The sequence below is a fragment of the Maniola jurtina genome, chromosome 7 (genome assembly GCF_905333055.1).
Source record: "Maniola jurtina chromosome 7, ilManJurt1.1, whole genome shotgun sequence".
Taxonomy (NCBI): Eukaryota; Metazoa; Arthropoda; class Insecta; order Lepidoptera; family Nymphalidae; genus Maniola; species Maniola jurtina.
In genome coordinates, this window is record NC_060035.1 from 1,314,081 (window position 1) to 1,337,666 (window position 23,586).

The 23,586-nt window shown below is 37.6% G+C and overlaps 2 protein-coding genes across 5 annotated transcripts; one reads left to right on the forward strand and one right to left on the reverse strand.

Annotated features, from left to right (window-relative positions):
• The first annotated feature begins 1,086 nt into the window (after positions 1-1,086).
• LOC123866948 (triadin-like) lies at positions 1,087-11,672 on the forward strand. Of its 3 annotated transcripts, XM_045908749.1 has the most exons (7): positions 1,087-1,359; positions 3,963-4,769; positions 5,217-6,034; positions 6,407-6,587; positions 7,157-7,241; positions 7,761-7,883; positions 9,234-11,672. In XM_045908749.1, the coding sequence occupies exons 1-7, from the start codon at positions 1,300-1,302 to the stop codon at positions 9,242-9,244; spliced, it is 2,085 nt and encodes a 694-aa protein (XP_045764705.1). In that variant the 5' UTR covers positions 1,087-1,299; the 3' UTR covers positions 9,245-11,672. The 3 variants fall into 3 exon arrangements, with proteins under 3 accessions (XP_045764705.1, XP_045764704.1, XP_045764703.1); XM_045908748.1 differs by having other exon boundaries at positions 3,963-6,034; XM_045908747.1 differs by lacking the exon at positions 9,234-11,672 and having other exon boundaries at positions 3,963-6,034; positions 7,761-7,936.
• LOC123866952 (X-linked retinitis pigmentosa GTPase regulator-like) lies at positions 8,707-23,202 on the reverse strand. 2 transcript variants are annotated; one of them, XM_045908760.1, is made up of 9 exons: positions 23,070-23,202; positions 18,281-18,406; positions 17,329-17,484; positions 16,610-16,765; positions 16,056-16,208; positions 13,864-14,184; positions 12,346-13,479; positions 11,674-11,844; positions 8,707-10,781 (listed from the first exon to the last, which is right to left on the reverse strand). In XM_045908760.1, the coding sequence occupies exons 1-9, from the start codon at positions 23,086-23,088 to the stop codon at positions 10,669-10,671; spliced, it is 2,349 nt and encodes a 782-aa protein (XP_045764716.1). In that variant the 5' UTR covers positions 23,089-23,202; the 3' UTR covers positions 8,707-10,668. The 2 variants fall into 2 exon arrangements, 1 of the variants encoding a protein (XP_045764716.1); XR_006796288.1 differs by having other exon boundaries at positions 10,550-10,781; positions 11,674-11,837.
• Positions 23,203-23,586: the final 384 nt, after the last annotated feature.

Consider the following 23,586-nt stretch of genomic DNA (forward strand, 5'->3'; position numbering starts at 1 on the left):
CTTTTTTTTCAGGGTTTTTCGCAATCGACCGGCCGTAAAAGAGTAATAAAATTGAGCTGTACTTTCATAGGCGTAGCCCTAGTCGGGCTGGGGACTTTGAATTTGGAGGTCCCGGGACTCCCCCAAAGTCACAGACAAAGCGAAGTTATTGTTGAGTGTGTATTAATTTTGTCTACTATTACATTTACAAAATTATAGTTTTTTACCACACTACAAAAAAAAAAAAGAATATTTTTGTTGAGGTGCATGTGACGAGTGTGCCCGCGAAATTCAAATTTAATTTGGTTTTTCGCAATTTGTAAACTAATATGACAAAGTAGGCTTATGGAACTTTAGTTGCGCCAATGGCAGTATTATCCTCACAGGTTTATATAAAAATCTTTACTTGAAACTTAAAAGGTCCAGTTTAAGAAATTAGATATAGTATCGACTAATTTGTGAGTAACTCACGTCATACTCATTATATTGACTAATTTCTTAAACTGAACACTTTCAGGTAAAGATTTTTATGTAATCCTGTGAAGATGATATAGTCGGAATTAGAATGCCATAAGCCTACTTTGTCGTATTAATTTGCAAATTGCGAAAAACCATATACAAGATTTTCGTGGGCAGAGTCAGACCCGTCTCATGTACCACCGTAGAGAGATTTTCCGCAATCGTCCATGGTTTCCAGTGTATTAAATCTCTATGGACCAGCCAGAGCCTGTGGCCATGTTGGGTCTGTGTATGGTCTGTGGTACCTACTGTTTATTATGGTTTACTAGGATTGCACGCGGCTTCGCCCGCGTGGATTTTGATTTTTTAAATCCCGTAGGAACTCTATGATTTTCCAGGATAAAAAGTAGCCTATGTCCCTCCCCGGGATGTATCCCAAGTCTGTACCAAATTTTTACGATTTGGTTGGGCCGTGAAAACGTAGCAGACAGACAGACAAACACACTTTCGCATTTAAATAATTAGTATGGAATAACATTTTGATTTTACGCTTGCAACACTGCATTCGTGAAATGCGGTACGGCACTGGGGAGTGGGGACATTATCTATGGCGGGGACTTTCACTGATGGTCTGTCGGTTTTTGCATCATGATTCATGAATATTTACTGAGAGTGAGTAGTGACATTGAGTACCTGTATGAAGTGCATCGAATCGAGTGCATAATATCGTCACCATTCGCCACCAACCGATCGTGATTCGTGAAATAAACAGTTGACGTACAAGTTTTTAAGCACTTTGGCAAAAGTTTTGTGTGCAGTTGCAGTGATTACCTACAACATTCAAGTTCAACATAAGTTACGATGGGTCGCAAAAGTAAAATTAAACATATAGAAAAGAACGGATATTCTAAATTTGAACAGGTAAGTTTACAGATAATATTTTAGGTTATTTTATTTTTAATTTAACAATTTTAACAATAATAATTGCAGCCAGTTTTAAGTTCATCAGTGGTTATGTTGGGCCTACGCTAATTAATTTTTAGCCAAACTTCTATTGTGTACCTATTGCCACAAAGTTCATTAAAAGAAAATAATATGCAATGAATTGGTTTGGTTAGTACTTACACCCAGGTAGGTACATAATAAAATTATTTATTATTGCGACTTTCTGACTAGTAGTGTACCTACCGCACGGTCTAGTCCACACACATTCTACACTTTCATTTTGCATTATGCAATTTGTACCTACTTATATGTTACCCGCAATAAATATAATATAGTCATTGAATAGAATACCTACCTAGTCATTCCATGTACTTAACTAATAATGGATTTGCTTTGACAATGTATAAAATATGTAAGTACTAGCCTACCTGCTTTAATTATTATTTACCATTTCAAACATTTCCTAGGAAATGATTATATTTCCTAGGCATTGTCAAATTCCTAAATGTTCCTAGAAAATGTATAAACTACCTATAAAATTAAACAATATTTTGCTTACAGTAGCCGGCAGCAAATATTATAGTCAACCTTTACAAAGGGATTTCGGCTTCGTAGAGCATTTTAAACTCAAACTCCAATCATTTATTCAAAGTAGGTAGATAGTAAGTACTATTGTACTCGTTTTGATAGTCAGAATAATTGTTATATGTGTAAGATGAATGAAGAATTAATTGGGCATACTTAAAACTAAACCTATGAGTGTCCAAACGTGCCCAGGTCTGAAAAGAGCCTACAACAAACTCAGCCGAGTATTCTTTTTATTATCACCACTTCACAACATTGTCCCTGCCTGTCTCTCATACGTATGTGTCGTTTTGTCAGTCTCACCGACAGAGACAACGCTCTACAAACCGCTATCTCATTCTAAAGTTTGATGTACAATATTTCCTGCAGGTTACCTACTGTATTATTTCCCTAAGAATCACTATTCCTGAGATATCGCGATTCTAAACGTTTTCCTTTAAATTTTATGTAGGTATTTCCTTCAAAAGTTAGAACAATCTTTATAGATAATTACATTTTTTTTTTTTCCAATATGTCCATCTGCGATCGGCCCTCCGGCCATAATCAGATGTGATTATCAGAATTTATGATTATGGCCGGAGGGCCGATCGCAGATGGACATATTGGAAAAAAAAAAGAGTATTCTTTTTATTATCACCACTTCACAACATTGTCCCTGCCTGTCTCTCATACGTATGTGTCGTTTTGTCAGTCTCACCGACAGAGACAACGCTCTACAAACCGCTATCTCTTTCTAAAGTTTGATGTACAATATTTCCTGCAGGTTACCTACTGTATTATTTCCCTAAGAATCACTATTCCTGAGATATCGCGATTCTAAACGTTTTCCTTTAAATTTTATGTATTTCCTTCAAAAGTTAGAACAATCTTTATAGATAATTACATGATCTACAATTTTCGATTGATATATTTTATGAGAAAACTTATTGTTTAGCTGTCATCATCTCAAGTGGCAGTCGCTCAAAGTTGCAAACTTGGAATAATAATGAAGACACTAAACTGTACAAATCTACAAATCCCTTGAGCTTTTGTAGTGAAAGCTTCCATTTATTTCTTAAGACTGTTATCTTGACCTTACATGTATTTATTATGCTACACTCAAACACCGAAAACGCTTATTGACCAAATAAATAGCTCCCAAGTCCAAAAGTGTTGTGGTCAGTTTAAAACATCGAATTTATGTTGCTAATTTTTTTTCGTAACCACTTTATTCTGAACATCTAAAATTTAAATTATTAAAGCAATGAACCTAAAACTAAAAACTTTAAAAAATATAATATAATAACTAAAATAAATTATTAAAAGAAGTCCCTTTAGGCAAGGTTCAGAAGATACTGGCAGCGTTCCCCCTTTGAATGGCTAGACTAATTCTTTGTCCGAGGTAGAGTATTCTTTGTTAGAGGTTTGTTGCTCATTATGAAAATGCTCACAACGCGATGCGCTGTGGCTATCACAGAAAGGCAATATGACGATTCATGTCGTGGCTATCAATATTACACTACCATTATGCGTTGTGGCAATGAAGAAAAGCCTTTTTGAAATTTCGTGGGATGTACAATGGTGAGGTGATGTAATATGATGTTGAATATGGTGATGAATATGGTGATATGATATTTAAAATACATAAGCCTACAATTTGCGCTATCTAACAACAAACGACTAGTGCCTTAGAAAAAGAAAGCGAATATCCGATCATAGCTGGACGTCAATAGACTTGAGATGCAGATAATTATGACTAATGTCTGACCGACCAACTTAGATCGCTTGTACTGTATCTAAGACTGCGGATACACCTGTAAGTTTACTCACGTAATTAGCTTACATGGTTAACTTACGGCAAATTTACTAATGTAAACACTCTTACAAGTACATTTGCTTTGGCAAAGTTGGCAGTTAATTACGTAAGCTACTTACGTGAGTTAAACTTACAGGTGTAATCGCGTTGTACTATCAATGTGACGTTATTGATTCCGGACTGGTTTTTTGCCCGATAGGTCCTTGTTAAAAAAGAAGATAAGAAGTCAAAAAAGGGGAAGCCCGAAACGTCCAAGGGGCTGACGGAACAAACAGAAAATCCCGGTCCTAGTAGGCCCGATGAAAATGAAAGCCTCAAGAAACCTGATGGACTCGAGAAATCCCAATTATCTAAAGTGACCGAAGTATGTCAGGAGACGCCGGAAACATCTAAGTTGCCCCAGATAACCAATAATACTGAAAGGCCCGAGATAATCCAGGAATCTGGGAATCCCGATAGACTTGATAAATATGATTGTCCTAAGAAGGTTAATGGACTCGGAAAATCTCAAGAACCCAATGGACTCCAAGTTAAGAGTCAGAAGACGTCTGAATTAACAAAAAAGCCCGTGCCGCCAAAGTGGCAACAGGAAAAAACAGAAGGGCCTGAGCAACCGCAAAAATTTAAATCTCAAGGGCCCAATGAACTCCAAGTTATGAGTCGGAAGATGTCTGAATCAAATGCAGAACGGAAAAAAACAGAAAGGTCCGAGACACCGAAAAAATTTGCATCTCAAGAACCCGATGAACTCCAAGCTACGAGTCAGAAGACGTCTGAGTTAACTAAACAGCCCGAGCCGCCAAAAGGGCAACGGGATAAAACGGAAAAGACCGTGGAACCGCAAAAATTTGAATCCCAAGAGCCAGATGGATTCCAAGTCAAGAGTCAAAAGACGTCTCAATTAGCTAAAAAGCCCGAGCCGCCAAAGGAGCAACGGGGAAAAACAGAAAAGCCCGAGGAAGCGCAAAAATTTGAATCCCAAGGGCCGGATGGACTCCAAGTCAAGAGTCAGAAGACGTCTGAATTAACAAAAAAGTCCGAGCTGCCAAAGGGACAACTTGAAAAAATAGACAGGCCCGCGGAACCGCAGAAATTTCAAACTCCCAGCAGACCTGATGAAAATGAAAACTACAAGAAGCCTGATAGACTTGAAAGATCCAAAAGGCCCGAAGAACCTCAAGCCAAGAGTCACGATAGACCTGAGATTCGCAAAAATATTGAAAAGCCAGAAATACTCCAGAAATCTGAAAATATCGATAGGCTCGATGAGCATGAAGGCCCCAAAAAACCTGATGATTTCGTGAAACCTCAAAAGTCTGAAGAACTCCTAGTCATGAGTGAGGAGACGTCTGAAACTCCTTGGATAATCGAGACACGAAGGGGGGCACGGAAAAAAACAAAATGGCCAGAGCAACCCCATAAAGAAAATACCCACAGGCCTTATGAAGGCAATAGGCAGGTAAGACCTGAAAAATATAAGAGGCCCGAGGTGATCAAGGAGTCTGAGATACTTCATAAAAAAGAATGGGCAGAGAGACCTCAAAAATTTGAAAGTCCTAATGGATCTGATGAATATTATAGACGCAAGAAGACAGATGGACTGGAGAAATCTCAAAGGCCCGAGGCAACCCAAATCAACAGTCAGAAAGCGCCTGAAACATCTTATAGGCCTGAGACGTCAAAGGGGCATCGGAAAAATACAAAATGGTCCGAGAGATCCCAGAAATTTGAAAGTCCCATTAGACCCCGTGAACATGAAAGTCATAAGAAGCCTGATGTCCTCGAGAAATCTCAAAGGCCGGAAGGTCCCCAAATCATGAATCTAGAAAGGCCTGAAACACCAAAAAGGCCCGAGACGCCAAAGGGACCACGGAAAAATAAAAAATGGCCAGAGAGACCCCAGAAATTTGAAAGTCCCAATAGAACTGATCAATATGATATCACCGAAAAGCCTGATAGACCTGATAATCCAAAAATGCCTGAGACACAACAAATAATCGATGCACCCCAAAAAGACGAAACTCTGGATGAACCTGGAAGACTTGTTGAACCCGAAATTCTCGTAAAATCTCAGAAACTAGATAAGTCGGAAATCAGTAAGAATCTCGAAGCCGAGGAACCCCAAATAATTGAGATGGCCCCAACTGAAGAGGTAATTAAGCATCCCTTGGAGCACACGTGGGGCATGTGGCTCATCACCAACGACAAGCGCAACTGGGAAGACAATCTGGTGAAGTTGACGACCTTCAGCTTTGTTGAAGATTATTGGTGGTAAATGTTTTTTAATATTAAACTGCTTTTATTATCAAATAAATAAATATCAAAATATGGTATCAATCTGATTGAGATGCAATTTCACCCATATTTAAAAACGATGATAAGAGTTTCATTCATTTAGCTGCAATTTCTTCTAACTCTCGTAGAATATCTACGTATCCTTTACGCATCTGAAGAATCAGTAATTTTTTGAACCTTACCCACTATAAAGTTGTCAAATAGACGGAGATTTATTACTGTCTGTCTGTAAACCGACCATCTTACGATGACTGATGTTTGCATCTGGATTCTCCGCTCATTTATTACTTGCCGGATTGACAGATGCAGAACCTTTTGTCTAATGAAAGCCTTAAATTTTTTTTTCAGCTTATATCACCATATGAAAACGCCTTCCGAGCTAGAACGTGGGAAGGACTTTGCAGTGTTTAAGGACGGGTTGCGACCGATGTGGGAGGACGGCGCCAACCGGGACGGCGGCCGTTGGCTCATCAACTTCGACAAGAAGCGAAGCGAGCCCTCCGATCTCGATGCCATATGGATGTTTGTGGTAAGAATAATAGGAGTCCTGGAACTGGTCAAAGTCAAAGTCAGGTACAATAGTACCTAATTTGAATAAATGATGGTATAGTGGTGATAATTAATTACGTTAACTTAAAACTAAAGCTACGAGGGTTCCAAATGCGCCTAAGTCTGAGAAGAGCCCTGGATTCTTCTTTTTTTTAAATTTATTTCATTGGATATGTTTTATCTACAAAAAATTGAGAATTGATTTAAAATATAAAAATTTCTTATGTAAGTATGGAACTTAACACTCAGCTGTTTTTTAAAAAGTGAATTGATCTGTATAATATGGCTGAAGTTAGAATCGATTATTGATTTTGGTCGTAAAGTATGTCTAATCGTTCTAAGTTTAAAAATGATTTTATTTACAACTCACCCCTGTATTCAGAGCATTACTATGAGGTCTCACAGTGCATTCCTAACCACAGTAGGTTCAACCAATCAGATTATTGAATTATTGGCTTCTTAAAAAAGATTTTGCTTGCAACATGATACATATCCTATCCACTATGTCGTCTTATTTATTTTCAGTACAAATTAATCGTATTTTTTCAGATATTGCTGATGATCGGTGAAAATTTCTGTGTTCCTAATTCGATTTGCGGGGCAGTAGTCAGTATTCGAGCGAAAAATAGAATCGGTAAGCATTCTTGACTGTTTATAGAGACGCGACACAACACACACACATACACACGTATGCACACACACACGCACGCACACACACAGAAAAGGACATTTTGAGAAAATGACATTATCAGAAAATACATTTTGAGAAGAAGATACTGAGAATTGATAAAAAGGGCATTACAACAAAGGGCATTTATTGTGAAAGGGGTTTTGCATTATGCACTTATCTAGTAAAATATCAGCTTTCTAAGTCCAATGTCTGGGTTGAGCATTGATGAGCCAAAACTTCTATATTTATATATTTAGATAAGTAATAAAGTATCTATTAGGCTTAGGTAGTAGATAAATAAATAAAATAATTTTAATTGGAACCATAGTGCAAACAGTACGGCTTTCCATGCATTTCAACCGAGAAAACCACCGCCATTACGTAGCTGTAATAGATAGTGTACGGGTATAACAAAGGTGGTGATCTTCTGGATCTGAGTTTAATACTAATATAGGTATTTTACTGTATTTTGGTCCGTTTCAGCCGTGTGGGTGCCAAGCTACAGAAACGAGCAGGCGATCAAAGATGTTGGGAACACGCTCCGAAACACGCTGGGTCTCCGCGGCAGACTGGCCTTCCAACAACACAACACTGCCTCAAGTATATTCACTTTGTAGCTATCATTATCCATACTAATATTATAAATGCGAAAGTGTGTCTGTCTGTCTATCTGTCTGTCTGTCTGTCTGTTTGTCTGTTTGTCTGTTACCTTTTCACGGCCCAACAGTTTAACCGATTCTGACGAAATTTAGTACTAAATTTACGGACATATACTACTTTTTATCCCGGAAAATCAAAGAGTTCCCACAGAATTCCTAAAAACCCATCTGCTTAACCGATTTGTATGAAAGGTACCGAGGTAGCTTGCGTCTCTGTAATTGACATAGGCATTTTATCCCGGAAAATCAAACAGTTACAACGGGATCTTTAAAAACCTAATTCCACGCGGACGAAGTCGAGGGCATCCTCTACTTTCCATTATTTCTTTAAAGATTTTTTAATATAAAATTCTTTCAAAATTGTGATAACCGACTCTAGTAGGTATTTGGACTAGTATATAAATATGAGTATGTAGTTATATTGATCATAAAACTGTGATAATATGGACGAAATGATTAATTTGGGCAATGTGATTTATGTGAATGCTCATTGTACTTCGTTTCGTTAGAGGTCCGTATATTCAGAGCAAGTATATTCAGTTATGTTATTCAAATTATTTCAATGATAGTAATTAATAACTTTTTGCATAACATATACGTATAGGTAGAAAGAGATAAAAGCTATTTGGTAATTTAAGCTTTCTCAAGCTCTCACAACGATTTAGAAGCTATTTATACTAAATATTCTATTTTTACTAAAAGTTCTATGATCTTCATTAGAGGTCTGTAGGTATTGTCCATTGGAAAAGGATATTCAATTAGTAGGTTTTATTATTAATGAAATTATTTCTGTGATAACTGGAGCTTTTTTCATCACCTATATGATAGGCAGATCTCATAATTGAGACTTGGAAAATTAAACTATGCTAATTTAGAAGATATTATTCGTTAGAGATTACGGACGAAATGTTTTAATTTAGGTAATATGATTAATTCCAAAGCTCATTGGGTTCTATATTGTGGTCGTTAGTGGTTTGTATTGTCCATCTCAAAAGTACATTCACTTTGTAACTTTTAGTAGGTATTTAAATTATTTCAAAAAGCTTTTAATATAAATTATTTCAATTTAATGATAACCGATAATTTGATCACTTATTTAGGAATATTATCACTTATTTATTATAGAGAAAATAGTGATTTTGCAAATTAAACTGTCCCAAATATTTAGAAGATACATATTATTTTAGTTAGATATGTAGGAACGAAATGTTTAACTTGGGCAATGTGATAAAAGCGAATGCTTATTGGGTCCTTGGATATTCTTTAATTGTAAGTACTGCCCATATTTAAAGTATAATCAATATGTAGCTTATATTATAAATAAAATTAAGATAATTTCAAATTTTAGATAACTATATCATCACATGTATGTATAGGTTAATAGATATAATTATTTTGAGTTGGTAAATTAAGTTATCCCAAGATTTAGAAGATATTTTTTAGTTTGATATTGTACGGGCATAATTTTTATGATGGGCAATGTGATTAATGTGAACACTCATTGATTCTGTGGTGTTTTTTCACTTCCAGAAACACTTCCGTAGCAAATGGACATTTTACACGTCATTTAGGTCGTCTTTCCTTCAATTATGTTAAGAATAATTAGGACTCAATTAGCGTTTGTCTAATCACACTTCCCGATTCATCACATTGCCCGTAACAGATAGTTCCTTTTTTTTCTTGAAATTGTCACAAGTAAAATAATATTTCATAATATATTATGTTATTTTTAGAGATCATTGTGATAAGATACAGAAACCCACTACGCCACCTTTCTCCACTCTTTAGTACGTAGTAACTTTAAAGTATTCTTTGTAAACCACATATCTTTTTTAAGTTTTGTGACTTTTGTACTATTAGAATAGGTTTAGGTGCGTCCAAACAGTCCAGATCATGTATTAAGTTATATAACTTTTGTAACATAATTCCTACGTCTATATTGTTTAACAATGTATGTACCATGTGTCTTTAAAAATATTAATAGCAAAAACTGTAATTTAAGTATTAATAACATGTTATATGATTACTAGCTTGGACGCACCTTAATAAAATATTCCATTAATAGTAAGAATAAAAACTTTATTTACCTAATTCATTAAACATTTAAGAAGACAAAACACTGACTAGGTCTGTATTTAATACTAATAGAAGATACACAAAAGGACTTTAAACCAGAATTCGGTGTTTATGAAGCGAAGTTTCTTAACGGACGTTTGGGATGAAGCCTGATTCGCAAAAAGTAAAACGGACCAGCGAATATGGGGATGAAAGGCTTCTCATTGGCTGGGCAGCGCGTATATATTATGAGTGAAACAGGACAAGATTTTATAAATTGTACGTATAAGAAGCTTCACTTCTGTCAGGTGTAACGCTTGTTTCGCGGTTTTTTTTAATGTTACTCTAATTATTAAAAAATGACGTCTTGAATTGATTAATCGCAGACACGTTTGCAATATTTCACCTGACAGCATGTCATGCCAATGTGTTCTTACCATTATTGTTATGTAATACACACATATTATTAGAGTGGGTCCAGATTATTAAACATAATAACATAAAAAGTATTTTGTTGTATAACACGTCCTCATTGTTTAAACTTGTTATAAACATTTGTTGTATAATGTTGTATAACTTGAATTGAAATGTTATATATAGTCTAAACGTATCTTTGTAATATGAATTTTTAAATGTTGCCTTAAGTGTAGCTTCTGTACATAGATTAACTAGTTTACTTATAAAATAGTGCATGTTCTGGAGCTAGTCTGGTTTCTGATCTCTGTCTCCACTCGTTCCTCCACTCTGTGAACTGTCTCTTCGGTGGTGTCGATTCCTTTGTGGACGTTTTCTACAACAAACCAATATAATAGAATATGGCGTACACAGGGTTCCAAGCCAGGGTATAGTCATTAATTAGATAGGTTATCAAATTACTATTTAAACAGGACAGTGAAAAGTAGATAGAAAGGTATTGAGTTTAACTTGAGTACGCAGTGTTTTCAGCTACAGGGTAAATCTAAAAATACTTGTAACCTTTTACAGATAACTTCTTTATAATGTAAATAACCATATTTTTTTTTGTTTTACGTATGTTTACAAAAAAAAAATTCTTAATAATACTAAATAATACCTATATTCACGAAATATTTTATAAAGTTTTTGTATTAATAGGTACTGTCTAACACTTTTTAGCTCTGTATTTTATAGTAAATATTCCGTAGAGTTAGTATCATTCGGAGCAGCCAATTTATGTCTTTGTTATATTGTGAATATTTTTTTAAATCAGAATTAATTAAAAATCTTAGGATTTTTAATTAATTCTGATTTAAAAAAATATTCACAGTGAAAAAAGGTTGTTTAGTATTATGTGAAGAAGTTACCTGTTAGGGCCAGCGCAAACAGACAGAGTGGAGTTGAATCCACTCCGTATACTAAATTAGAGGTTATTACTAAGTTTAGATTAACCCTGGTTGTGAACACAAAGCTGCCTATGTAAGTACTTAGTTAAGTTTAAATGTTCCTACTTAGATCATATTACTAAAGTTTAATACGATGTCTATAATTTTGATACCTATGTTTACAAACACAGATCTATGATTTAGTATTCGTTTATGTTTTGTTTGATTGATTTATTGATTTTATAGAAAGATTATTATTTAACTTTAAAGATTGCGAATTGTGAGAGGCCTTAAATTGAAATAGAAATAAGTTTTCGTAAAATAAAACAGAATGAGCATTACCTTGGACTTTCTCTTCAATGACTTTGCCTTTGCCCATGCAAGAGTTCTCCTTATCTTTGATGGATTGGAAGATGCGCGAGAAGCGGCCTCGCTCGTCCGCCTTGTTGACAACTACGTCCGTAGTGTCCTCGCAGTTAGCATCGTGAGCATCGATGTGGTCTTCACTACGCACTTGTAAATAAATATCATACATATCATAGTCTATATAATTTAATTAAAAGAAAAAGCTGACTGATTGACTGATCTATCAAATTTCTGGATGAATCGGACTGAAAAGTCATGCGAATAGCCATTATGACGTAGACATCCGCTAAGGGAGGATTTTTAAAATTCAATCCCTAAGGGGGTAAAAAATAGGGATTTGGAATGTGTATCGAACGTGGGCGTAGAAGGGCGAAGAATCATAATACCCATCCACATTTTTTAATTTTCATGGGAGTAATTTTAAATTTTTTATTATTTGTTGTTATAACCGCAACGGAGTTCAAATAAAAAGATAGGATTTGAAAATTCAGATTAGACTAAAATGTGGAGTACAACGTGACCAAAAAGAAAAAATATATATATCTAGATCTTTCAGACATTCGATTGAACACTGTTAAGAATTCAGGAAAAGTAAGAAATAGTAAAAATAAAATTTTATAAGTAATTACTATAAAATTTCTCTGTTACCTATTGGCATCACTGCTTGAGTTTTAGCGAGTTTGTCCGGAGGACTAGATTTGTCAGATCCGCAGGGTATGGTCTCATTTTCAGATTGTCCAGTTTCACTTTTCTGGCCATCGTCACTTTTCCTACTTAAATTTGGACTCATTTGTGATATATCAGGAATGTCTAACAAATCTTGAATTATTGGTGTTTTTGGAGGCGGAGAGTTGGCCGTTTCAGATAATTTATCGGGAACTTCTAGAACTCTCCTTTCATCGCAATGTAAACCGGGAGCTTTATCAACTATTGTCTTTTTGAATATATCTTCAACAGCTTCTGTTTTTGTATGGATTGTTTCCGTTACACTCTTAGTTACATTTTCGATTTCCTCTTTACTCTGTTTAGTAATGTTTTCAATTTTGTCTTTACCCTGTTCAACAATATTTTCGATATCATTTTTTCCTTTCAGAAGTGTTGTTTCTGTATTATCTAGAACTTTGTCCAATTTTTTGTTTGCATTGTCCATAAATTCTCCCATACTAGTTTCTGCACTTCCTATAAATTTACCCATATTTTGTTCTACACTCCCTATCGCACTGTCCATATTTTCTCCTGCACTTTTTATAGTATTGTCAACATTTTCGCCCAATGTATTCACTTCATCTTTAACTATATTCGGTATTTCATTCAAGCTTCCTTTACTTACGTTATCTATTTCCAAATCATTTATGTTGACTATGTGAGATCCGCTTACGTTTCCCTCTAAAGAGGTTATCGAGGCAATTTCTTCAACGTTTCCGTTTATTATGTCAGCACTACTATGTCTGTTTATATTTGAATTCGTTATATCTTCAAGAACGTTGTCAGTTTTCGGCATAGCTGGTATTTTTTGTAGAGGCGGTAATTCTGGTATGGAAGTCTTTCTTTCTTCGGTTACAATACTGAAGTCGTTGTTAGTAAAGTCGGCGTTGGAGCCCTTAGTGGCTGTGAGTAGAGTGTGGCAGCCGCCGCAAGCGACGTTGTCGACAATGAACCCGTTCATAGCGGTGACCCGCTTTGGTATGTATTGATTGGGCTCGTTTGAATTATCGGCGTCGATTGCTTCTAAGCATAGTTTGTCGTGGCGTGATTCGCCGCATGTGTAAAGTAGGCCATTGTCTAGAAATAACATTAGGCAAATTAGGTATTTGTTTGATAAAGTCATATTTGTTTGTAATCACCGTTACAAAAATAAAAGTTAAGCTATCTGAATTTATCATAAAAAGTTTCAGCTGTCAGCATACTAGGTTTTAAAACTTTTTGAATTGAAACTTTTCCTTCATTTTTCAAACGGTCCTTAAAATATAATAATCTAAAAATCAAATAATTTACATTACAGCTCTGAATCAATTTAAATAGTTTTTAAAGTTTTGCACGTTTCCATGTCTAAACCTCTCAAGGTCCAAACAATCCAAAAAAACAATGGTTATCCTGTTTGATTTAATAAAAATACCTACCCCAAAGTCCAAATAGCAGATTTTGTCATAGAAGAGTGATTTTTACCTGTAACAAAAGCAGTGTGCATCGCCCCACAAGCAACCAACTTCAACTGGTACCCGTCAAACAGTTTCTCCATATTGATTTCAGTTGGTTTCGTAACATTTTCCACATCTTTCGGCATCCCTAGCTGTCCCTTTTCGTTGGAGCCAAAAGCTAGGATCTTAGCTTCGTCCATAGATAACAGGAAGGTATGGTTGGCTCCGCAACACGCGCTTTTGATTTGTATATCTAGAGGTAGCACTTGTGGGACGTAGATGGTTGTCATATCGGGAATGCCTAGTTTTTGGTATTCGTTGTCTCCTGTGACGAATACTGCTCCTTGCGCTGGAAGAGAAGAACTGAGCTTTAGTGATTTGTCATACGAGCATATTTTTAACCCCCGACCCAAAAAGAGGGGTGTTATAAGTTTGACGTGTGCATCTGTGTGTTTGTGTATCTGTGTATCTATGTATCTGTCTGTGGCATCGTAGCGCCTAAACGAATGAACCGATTTTAATTTAGTTTTTTTTGTTTGAAAGGTGGCTTGATCGAAAGTGTTCTTAGCTATAATCTAAAAAAATTGGTTCAGCCGTTTAAGAGTTATCAGCTCTTTTCTAGTTTTCTTGTAGAAAAGAAGGTTAGATAACCGTTAGGTTCATAATATTATGTCAATAGACAAATGTCAAGCTGTCAAGATGGACGTTGCCTAAATACATAATTATTTATTTGAAAATGATGTTTTGGAAAACTCAGATAGATACTTTGGATCGTCGGGGGTGTTATAAATTTTTAATTTACACTTGTATGAATTTAGAATGATGATAAAAATAATGTGACTCGATGGAATTGACCTAGCTGTGAACAGGATTGTCAGCTGCCCTTCCGAGTTTGATCCGCAAACGTCACTCGGCTATTGCAACTAAACTCGCCAGTGATAAACCGGAGTGATAGTACGCGTTCTCGACGAAATTGAGCTTTGTGAACAGGACGCAAGCTGCTCTACCGAATTTCATCCGCAAACTTCATGCAACTAAACTCACCAGTGATAAACACGGTGTGATAGTACCCGCACTCGACGAAGGCGATCTTCTCGACGAACTTGAGCTCCGTGAACCGGACGCGAGAGCGCGCCGTGTCGCCCAGACCCAGCTGCCCCTCCGAGTTCGAGCCGCAGACGAACACCTCGTCTGCTACGCAACATAACTCACCAGTGATAAACACGGTGTGATAGTACCCGCACTCGACGAAGGCGATCTTCTCGACGAACTTGAGCTCCGTGAACCGGACGCGAGAGCGCGCCGTGTCGCCCAGACCCAGCTGCCCCTCCGAGTTCGAGCCGCAGACGAACACCTCGTTTGCTTCGCAACATAACTCACCAGTGATAAACACGGTGTGATAGTACCCGCACTCGACGAAGGCGATCTTCTCGACGAACTTGAGCTCCGTGAACCGGACGCGAGAGCGCGCCGTGTCGCCCAGACCCAGCTGCCCCTCCGAGTTCGAGCCGCAGACGAACACCTCGTTTGCTACGCAACATAACTCACCAGTGATAAACACGGTGTGATAGTACCCGCACTCGACGAAGGCGATCTTCTCGACGAACTTGAGCTCCGTAAACCGGACGCGAGAGCGCGCCGTGTCGCCCAGACCCAGCTGCCCCTCCGAGTTCGAGCCGCAGACGAACACCTCGTTTGCTACGCAACATAACTCACCAGTGATAAACACGGTGTGATAGTACCCGCACTCGACGAAGGCGATCTTCTCGACGAACTTGAGCTCCGTGAACCGGACGCGAGAGCGCGCCGTGTCGCCCAGACCCAGCTGCCCCTCCGAGTTCGAGCCGCAGACGAACACCTCGTTTGCTACGCAACATAACTCACCAGTGATAAACACGGTGTGATAGTACCCGCACTCGACGAAGGCGATCTTCTCGACGAACTTGAGCTCCGTAAACCGGACGCGAGAGCGCGCCGTGTCGCCCAGACCCAGCTGCCCCTCCGAGTTCGAGCCGCAGACGAACACCTCGTTTGCTACGCAACATAACTCACCAGTGATAAACACGGTGTGATAGTACCCGCACTCGACGAAGGCGACCTTCTCGACGAACTTGAGCTCCGTGAACCGGACGCGAGAGCGCGCCGTGTCGCCCAGACCCAGCTGCCCCTCCGAGTTCGAGCCGCAGACGAACACCTCGTTTGCTACGCAACATAACTCACCAGTGATAAACACGGTGTGATAGTACCCGCACTCGACGAAGGCGATCTTCTCGACGAACTTGAGCTCCGTGAAGCGGACGCAAGAGCGCGCCGTGTCGCCCAGACCCAGCTGCCCCTCCGAGTTCGAGCCGCAAACGAAAACACGACCGTCATCTACGCAATGAAAACAGAAACATTTGTTTCAACTTTGTCCACAAGATTTTGGAGAATCTCTTAAAACAAAGACAGCAAAATTCAGAGATAGTCTGAGTTTATAGAAAGCAAAAGTTATTAGAGATAGCCTTTAGGATCATCACTTGTTCACTTTGAGTTTACTCAAGATGAGCCATTTGCGAAAGTATTGTCCTAGAGAAAGATTGCATACGTAATTTATTAGAAGAAAACTTTAGAACTGTCATTGAAAACCGGATCGAGGAGGATATTAAGAAAATAGAATTTATTGATAGGTAAAGAAGATGTGGCTGCATAAGAAATGCTGGACTACGGTTTGAAAAAGTTTCCAGCTATTCCATCCGCCATGATGGGGGTTTCAAGGGAAAATTACTTATGATTACCAGTTAACAGAGCCGTGTGATTGCTTCCCGCAGAGACCTGCTTGATAGACTGGTCGACGTCCAGTTCCACGAACTGTGGTATACTCTGGTGTTCCATGTCTCCTGTGCCCAGTTGACCTTCGTCGTTGCAGCCCACAGAGTATATTGCGTTGGTATCTGGGAATTTATGAGAAAAAGCTTTTATCCCGAGACCTAAGTACTTCAAAGTATGTGTTTCACAAAATGATTCAAAAAGTATTGTTTCATAGGTACGAGTATCATGACAGAATCAATTGCAATAGTTTTATGATCATTGCTGAATTTGGAAAACAATTCAAAAGGTCACTTCTAGGATGCCTCTCTGTCTCCCTCTTTCTCTGTGTCTGTAAGATGAGAATGACCGTACTTTCAGTGCATTGCGCGCTTACACCCTGTTTTACTTTTAGAACTATACGCGTCCCATGGATTAAGAAAATTGGCTGTAACAAAACGACGTAGAGTCCTGATTGATCTTACAACGATTCCGTTTATTTTAAAGTAACGCCTTGTATCCCTCATACAGATAGCAAATTCTTGTTACCAGTTGCGAGAATAGGTAACTACCTGTGAGGGCATACAGGCAGGTGTGCGCCATGAGCCACTTGGTGACTTGCTGAGCTGGGCCGCGTCTTCTTATCTTTGATCGCGTGCCCAGCTAGCCTCACGCGTTTGCCTCTTTTGCCTTTGTTAGTAAAAATTACCTGTGACGAAGACCGTGTGAGCGCGTCCGCAGGCGACGAACAGGGCACGGTGCGGTTTGAGCCACTTGACACAGCTGGGCCGCGTCACCTCGTCCTTGTGGCCCAAGCCCAGCTGGCCCCACGCGTTTGCTCCGAACACGAATACTCGCCCATTTTCTGAAGCATTTAGTTTTCAAAGGTTTTTAAGGTTTTTGGAAAGAGTTATGCTCGGAATTTATAGTTGATGAAGTCCGAAACGACATATTTCGCCCCAGAATTGTTCTCAAGGCTAGAATCTTGAAGTGGCAGTGGGCTAGTCACATACTTTGTCGGAAAACCGATGGATGATTGGTATGGTATGGTTCTGAAGTGGAGAGCACGTTTCGACAATCGTGTTTGCTAGGTCGAGCGACGTCATCGTATCGAACTATATAGGGTACCTGCCCATTGTTACTTTAGTTTCGCAACCCATTGAAGTCTCGGTTATTCTGGTTCTCCTACGGATCTCCTCAACTCAAATTTGATAACGTTGAGAAAGACCACTTCTCGCCCATTGAGAGACTGAGCTTTCTTATGAGGCCATGTCTCGAGTGCATAATTATGTCATCACTAGCAACACGCACTGTTCGAAGACTTTGATCTTCAAGCACTGAGGAATATTGGAGGAGAAGACATCTACGAATGCTGCCCAGCCAATGTTATGAGTTGAGTATATCTGTATACTAGCCGATGCCCTCGACTTCGCCCGCGTGGATTTACGTTTTTCGAAATCCTGTGGGAAATCTTTGATTTTCCGGGATAAAAGTAGCCTATGTGCTAATCCAGGATATTATCTATCTCCGTTCCAAATTACAGTCAAATCCGTCCAGTAGTTTTTGCGTGAAGGAGTAACAAACATACATACACACAAACTTTCGCCTTTATAATATTAGTGTGAAGTGTGATGTATAATATGGATTTGAACATAACTTACGACATATGACCGCGCTGTGCTCGTCGCCGCACGAGATGGCGACGATGGGATCGTTCTTGATGAAGAAGTGGCTCGGCTCGTTGTCCGCGAAGTGCGACTTGCCGAACGTGAACACCGCGCCCGTGTCTGCAAAAAAAAAAACAATTTTAACGTTTAGGGGGGTTTATTTCTCCTTGATTTATAGCTCCAAAAGACGTATTCTAACTAATCAAATAAAATGAAATTTTATAGAAGCATTTTAGGTATAATATATAGGCATTAGATAAATCTATGCCTATGGTTTTCCTAATTTCCCTAATTAGGTATGTCAGATTTTCCTTGTAAGTATATGAAAAATGTAAAGGTTTTTTTTTGTTCCATGAGTTTTTGAAACGATTTTAAACCAATTTAAAAGAAAGATTTTAAACAAAATATGAGAAAAGTTCGGACTTTGTCTGTGTTGGTGTTAGCTGGCGGGCATGTTCTGCCTTTTTGGAGTGTTTTTTTTTGTTAAAACTGACTGGAAAGCGCTCTAAGGGGGTGCAGTGCGTATGTCGGCGAGCACCGGCACAGACGGGGTCCATACTTGTATAGTTTAACTAACTTGTTACAAATATCTACAAACTTGACATTGGCTAATCTTTGTAAAGCCAGACGAGAGAGAAAAAAAAAAGAGAAAAGTTCAAGTCCAACCGAAGGACGCTCGGACCTACCTAATACGTCTTGCTGGGCGTAGGTAGTGTTCCTACCTATATGTATTATGCAGTGCTCCACTATATAAAATTTTGCTTTATGCTTTATTATACCTAGTCCGAGAACGACTTGCTTTTTACATTACATTAATAGAGTAGCTCTATATTTCATTTTCATGAGTTATGAGGCTCATGACGGCTTTTACTGTTAGTAGGAATTGACCGCATAATAAATCAAAGGGCCACTGAAAGCTGATTTCATTCTGCTGTACTTTGACCTTTAGAATGGCGTCAAAACTTCCACTTTTTAGGGTTCCGTATTTCTAAAGAAAAAAGGAACCCTTATAGGATCACTTCGTTGTCTATCTGTCGTGTCTTTCAAGACCCAATCAAGACTTCCCGTTGACTTCGAATCATGAAATTTGGCAGGTAGCCTAAAAGGTCTTATAGCAGTAAAGTAAGTAAAGAGAAAAATCCGAAAACCGTGAATTTATGGTCACAAAAAAATAAAGTGTTATTTCTTGAACAATGGTATGGAACCCTTCGTATGCGAGCACGACTCACACTTGACCGAATTTTTTGAATAAAATTACCATATTCAATGGAAAGTTTGGTTGCGATAATCTACTTACGCAGTACCTACGCAAAGGTTTTTGAATAATTTTGCATATTTTCGTAGAGCTATTATTATAGAGATACTCGTAGCTAACGTTCTACGAAAAACTTACGCAGTTGTAGTTGGTAAAAAAGCTTTGTATGTAACGGACTTTGTAAGGCTTTGGTTCTGTATAAAATAATAACCTTTTATCTTTTGACATAATACCCATCCTTGCCAATATTTGTGTTACAAGCAAGAATTTAAATGTTTGATTTATTTTTTGTCTGGTACCCCTAACTCCGCCCTACCGGTATAGCCATGCCACCAGCCACCATATACGACTTAATATTCCAATACGTTGCCCAGTAGAAGCCTATTAGAGATATCCGTATGGGTTCAATAAAACTGTTATACCGCCTTTCAGGTTAACTATGTAACCCGAGACCTTTTTTTTCATGGAATTAAAAAAAAGGTCTCGGCTTACATTTCCTGGATAGGCGTCTCGTCTCAGTATGAGAAGGGTTCTAGACTGTAGTCCACCACGCAGGCCAAATGCAAATTGGCAGACTTCATACATCTTTATTATGAAGATTATTGATAACTTTAGTCCCTAAGGAAAAAATCGTGAGGAAACCTGCATGAGTTTTCCTTACGATGTTTTCCTTAAAGTATTATATTATATTTAATTAACGCACATAACTCAGCAAAGTTAGAGTGCACAGTGCGTAGCTGAAATCGAACCTCGGACCTCACAAATAGGAAACTGACGTCTTAACCACTAGGAATCACCACCGCTTAGAAAAAATATAGTTTATTTCAACCAACCTTAGAAGTAAGTACATTTAGTGTATAAGTACATGTTAGTGTTCCTATCTAGGTAGTAGGTACATATTAAGCCTTCAGTCTATTAGCACTTAGTCCGACACGTCACCTCCTCCCCTTGACCTTGCCTGACCGATTCACACTTCTAGAGATTGGTATCAAAATCCCAAATTTAGTTTCTTTTGTTCGGAAAAATTATGGCGTTTTTCCTTCGTGCGAGCCATTTACTGTACCTAACGTCTTTTCTACTGTTTTAATATACATTAATTAAGGATATTTTTAGTTTAAATTACCTATCCTTAGATCTTATCTGATTTCTAAGAGTCCAGTCTATAAAAAGGCAAACTAACTACTCATACGAAAGTTATTATAGCTTAGATAGTCTCTTTGTATAACTGAAAACCCGAATACTAAAACTTACTTAATTGAATTGTCCTTAATAATTAATTCGAGTACCTATGGCGGTGTTTCGTTTATTCAGTAACTAGCTGATGCCCGCAGCTTCGCCCGCGTGGATTGGTCAGATCCCCTGCAGCATCAGGATTGAGGAGTTGAACTCCAAATTTTTTTATGAAACAATATCGCAAAGTTCCTCTATCGATTAAAAAAGAAACGACGCAAATCGGTTCAGAAATCTCGGAGATTTCGGTGTACATAGGTTGAAAAACACAACTCCCTTTTTGAAAGTCGGTTAAAAAAGTAGCCTATGTTACTCCCTGGTCAATTCTCTACTTGTCTGTGAAAATCCCGTCAAAATCGGTTCAGCCGTTCCCAAGATTAGCCTTTTCAAACAGACAGACAGACAGACAGACAGACAAAAATTTTATAAACGTGTGATTCAGTTATAGTATCGTTCAAATAACCATATGAGCTTAATATGCGGTAGTTATTTCGAAATTACAGACAGACACTCCAATTTTATTTATTAGTAGGTATAGATTCGTAGTGCGTTAGTAAATCTTCAGTCCTTATTCGTAGCATCTGTATCAGTAGCTACGGGAGTCTAATGCCTACGACAGTCTACGGCCTACGCAATTAATAACACACAATATAATGTAATCTACATATTATTACAAAGACTTATTATTAGAATGCTCGTATTTTTAACGTCGCGTCTCTACCAATTAAAACTATATAAATTCTTCTTTAATTGTTTTTAAAGTATTTTAGTAACGCATTGTTCTATGAAAAAATGTCGCGGAAACAATATCGCCCAGACAGCTAGTTAGTGGCATTAGCATAAAGCAGTGAAATAATAAAACGTCGCGGCGAGGTAATGTACGTTTTGCATGCCATGTTGACCTCACTCAATGTAACGGGCGTTGCAAGTCACATTTTTTATTTATATGACATCTTATGTAGGTATGCCCATATTAACCATCACGGAAAAAGATCTCGTTGTGCCTTTTATTCAGTAATCTGAAGTGCTGAACCCTTTGATGTAAGAGGCTAAGCCGGTGAAACCGAATGGTCCGTATTTATTTTTATCAAAAAGATTTTGATCATTTACCAATCGATCTTTAGATACACCATAGTGATTTGACGATTTACATGATTTGACCGCCAAATTTAAAGGCTTATGAACTATTTTTTTTACTTTTAGGGGGTCATGAGAGTAGGTTAACTGGAAAAATAAGTTCTTTAGAAAAATGCGTCACTATATTTTCCATTTTGGTTACACAGACAAAACAAATACCGGCTAACGTTCGTTTCCCAGTATGCAGTAACAAAGGTAGTTGGATATAAATATATTTCTAGGAATAAACACCCACGCATGTTGAAATTAATATTATGCAAATAGAGTAGGTATGATTAATGGGAAAAGCAATCACGTTAAAAGTATTATATGGTATTATTTTAATCTATTTTTCGTTACTTGAATCGATTTTAGATAAATTGAACCAAAGAGAAAGAAAAACAACCACTTCGAAAATCGAAATGGACATTTTGTAAAGGTACATCTACCTAACCAATCAATATTCGATTTGTTTGTAAATAATATAATACTAACAAAAGTGAATCTATAGATGATTTTTGAGATAGAAGTCAATAAAATTAATTAAATGTTTCCCTCAGATGGCGTTGCTAAGTAAATATATTTTTTAAATGCTTTTTCTTTTTAATTCAAAATTTATTTGTTTATAAAACATGATCTGACTCCTTAGGTTTCTGCTACATAGATCCAGATTTACTACATATAAATTAAGATAGTACAAAAATCGATATAACTACATTATGTAGTAAAGTATAGGTAGGTAGGTTTTCTATTTTAGAAACTTACCTGTGAACAATTTTGGAACACTCTTTTGTTTCGTTTAGTCCCTTTTTAAAGTCTAGAAAATTAATCTAGGTGTAAATCTTAATTAGAAGTAAATACTAGGTAGGTATCTTTAGAAGATCAGATACAGAATATCTGAAAGTTTATTGACTCTACCTATCATGCTCTACGGAGAGCTTTCGAAAGTTTGGGTCTTGGACGATTTTACAGGCGGACTAAAAATAAAAGTTTTTTTCAGTGAAGTTCTACTTTACCATTTTTGAAAATGGAACATACTTGAAATAATAATAATATCTTTAGTCATGACGACGACGTGGTTCAAACTTTCTAAATGAAAAAATTCAGAACCCAGACACAAAATTTAAAAAATGCTTTTTCGTTTATTTAATCTATGTTGATAATTTTGAAAATGGAACGTACCAGGGATATCTTCCGTCATGGCGTCGTAGTCCAAGAGTCCTATTTAAATCGGCCACTAAACGTCACTCGGCAGCCATGTCCACGGATCGACCGGACGGCCGCGGGGCAAGGACTGACCGGTGCCCACGTGCCCACCACCATAGTGTCGATATAGGGTGACTGGATAAGGCTTCGCCTTTTGTATATAGTTTTATTTAGAGGCGTAGGCGTAGTCAAAGCTCAGTAGTTTCTTATTTATGTCGATAAAATGACTTTATCCACTAGCACCACAAGGGGGACAAAGTTTTTTTAGAAGCAAAGGCCTAATGATATTATTTAACAGATTTTCACAAGTTATTTAAAGTAATGAACTTCATGGTTCACCCCTTGTAATGAAAAACAAATTATTGAAATCGGTTCAGATTTGACGAAGTTATCGAGTAACAATTTTCACCGTTCATCCCGAAGACATGTTTTTGGGACAAAAATATTAAGTAAATGTTAATCTAGATTCCAAAGTTTAAATTAACATTCAGAT